Genomic DNA, 2,377 nt, shown 5'->3' with positions numbered 1-2,377 from the left:
TTATTATAACCTAAGACCGTGTTTGAGTCCTCTGAAGATTACCATACTAAACTTCTATTATCCTATACGGAATAGACGTCTCTGCATTACATTTTTTACAGATTCTTTTTAATCTTATTATTCAAGAGAATCTTTATATAGACATCTTGCTCTTCTTACAAGGAATTCTTACGAGTGTACTGAAGAATCTTGTACTAAATTTTAATTACCTATAGAAATGGACTTCTTTGTGTAACAGTTCATATAATACTGTACAAATCTGTTTTAACTTTATGATTCGTTAGAATCTCTATAGACATTTTGCTCGTATTAAAAGGAATTCTCTCTTACCTGTATGTGACACCGCGAGTTACTTAACCCGGACCAAACGTCCTTGATGATGCGCAGTAGGCAAACAGCACACGCAAGACAGTTAGATAACAACAGTATTCTCTTCTTTTCACTCACTTTTTGTCGGTCTAAGGCAAAGGTGACGTCACTTCGGGGACTATAAAAGCTGTAGATACCAGCTGGTATCCAAGTTCTTCCAAACCGAAGAGTCTTGCGAGCAAACCGAAATGAAGGCGTCTCTGATCATCCTCTCTCTGTTGGCTGCGGTCTGCATGGCGCAGCATCCCTGTCGTAAGTTGGCCCGAGGTTCCGCAGGAACAGCTCCTGCGTCCTTTTCTCTTTTGTATGTGCAGTAGCTTCGTCTTTCATCTGTGTGAGTTAGGGAAAACCAAAAACCAATTAAATCTTAACGAATGATGATTATCATAGTTATTTTGACTATTATACTAGGTTTTCATTGTGATGCAATGTCTTCTGTGTTAGGGAAAATGATAAACTAATTAAATCTTGACAAGTTATTATTATCAAAGTTATTTTTATTATTATTTCAGGTTTTCGTTATCTTGAATTTATGAATGACATTTTTGTTGCTATTTAATATTAACAAGTTATTATTATTATTATTATTATTATTATTATTATTATTATTATTATTCCAGCTTTTTACCCAAAATTTAGGACTAACATTCTTACATTACAATACCCATTAAAATAACTTCTTAAAGTCTTTTCAGTCTTTTCCTTTAGCTACTGGGTTTCAGACTTGGGGAATCACTGTTTTCGTCTTGCTCGAAAGCCTAAAGCATAAGCCTTACTTCTCCAAGAAAATCGTATTGAAAGCTTTGAGCGTAAAATAAACATCTTGTTTCAACTGTCAACAGACGTCATCACGCTCAATTTTGCCACCTTTATGATCTAATTTTATCACCTTCAGCACTTTCAAGTGGATATCTTTACATTCCTCATGTTTTTTCTTCTACACAAGCCCGGATACTCTGTCTGTTAACTATCCAGAGAGCAATTACTGGTCTCTATGAAAAAAAAAAAAGACTTGGATCAGATTCTAAGCCTCAAACAGTTAAACTATCAAAATGTTTTTTATAATGTATATATAAACACATACTACATACATAGAGACACACACGCATGTATGATGTGTGTGTGTGTGTGTGTATGTGTGTACGTGTGAGCTGAAAGGTTAGACTTTTACAGTTTTGCTTTTTGAGTAACATCAATTCACGAATCATCTTGATTCCAAGATTCCTTCATCTTTCATTACATTAATTATAATTTCCTTCTACTTCTTTTTTCTAGTCCCGAGCCCACCTCAAAACCTCCGAATCGCTGACCTGGGGACCCACTCCATCGGCATCGAATTCGAAGACCCAGATGACCTTGAAAGGTGCCCAATTGCCAGCTACCACCACGAAATAGAGAAGGTTCCCGTCGCAACTGAAATTGTGGATTACAGCGCTGTACCGGACAGGACCCATTACCACGAATTCATTCTCCTCCATTCCGACACAGTCTACAAGATCTCAGTGACCGCCATCTCTACATTCGATGTGTTCTCCCATCCGGCGACCATTGAGGGTGAGACGCTGAGAGAGTAAAAACATCTGGAATCCTCAGGAGCTGTAGCGGGAATATATGTTGATGTGTGAAGCTAAATGCGTGTAGTCTGCAGTAAAGGCACACGAGCTAAAAATAAAGAGTAGATGTGATAGATTCTTTTATTTATATCCCATTTTTTTCCCCGTTACCCACTTCTCTTCTTTACACTTCCATTTTTTCGTTCGCCATTTCTCCTGTTGCTGATGAACCAAATAAAATTTTGCCTGGGTAATGTAAGACCAAAAAAAAAAAAAATGGAAAAGGAAAAATATAAAATTACTTAAGCAGATCTCTCTTCAGCCCTGTATAGTACCGATGGGTTTTCTTAAACCAAAAGCATATGTTACCTGGTGCTGTCTACCCTATGCGGATGAAGCAGAAGTCAAGGTTTTATTTTATTTTATTTATTTTATTTATTTATTTACTTACTTTA

At 36.6% G+C, this 2,377-nt stretch overlaps 1 protein-coding gene across 1 annotated transcript; it reads left to right on the top strand.

Annotated features, from left to right (window-relative positions):
* Positions 1-486: 486 nt before the first annotated feature.
* LOC136846397 (uncharacterized) lies at positions 487-2,054 on the top strand. The gene is made up of 2 exons (XM_067117193.1): positions 487-621; positions 1,645-2,054. The coding sequence occupies exons 1-2, from the start codon at positions 558-560 to the stop codon at positions 1,941-1,943; spliced, it is 363 nt and encodes a 120-aa protein (XP_066973294.1). The 5' UTR covers positions 487-557; the 3' UTR covers positions 1,944-2,054.
* The last annotated feature ends 323 nt before the right edge of the window (positions 2,055-2,377 follow it).

Source organism: Macrobrachium rosenbergii, chromosome 15, assembly GCF_040412425.1.
Source record: "Macrobrachium rosenbergii isolate ZJJX-2024 chromosome 15, ASM4041242v1, whole genome shotgun sequence".
Taxonomy (NCBI): domain Eukaryota; kingdom Metazoa; phylum Arthropoda; class Malacostraca; order Decapoda; family Palaemonidae; genus Macrobrachium; species Macrobrachium rosenbergii.
The sequence above is the reverse complement of the archived record's forward strand: the minus strand, read 5'-3'. Positions and strand labels throughout refer to the sequence as shown.

Bases quoted from the DNA above. Each gene is read 5' to 3' on its own strand.
- LOC136846397 (XM_067117193.1), top strand. From the start codon at position 558: ATGAAGGCGTCTCTGATCATCCTCTCTCTGTTGGCTGCGGTCTGCATG. The intron at 622-1,644 runs GTAAGTTGGCCC...TCTTTTTTCTAG, and splicing joins CATGGCGCAGCATCCCTGTC to TCCCGAGCCCACCTCAAAAC.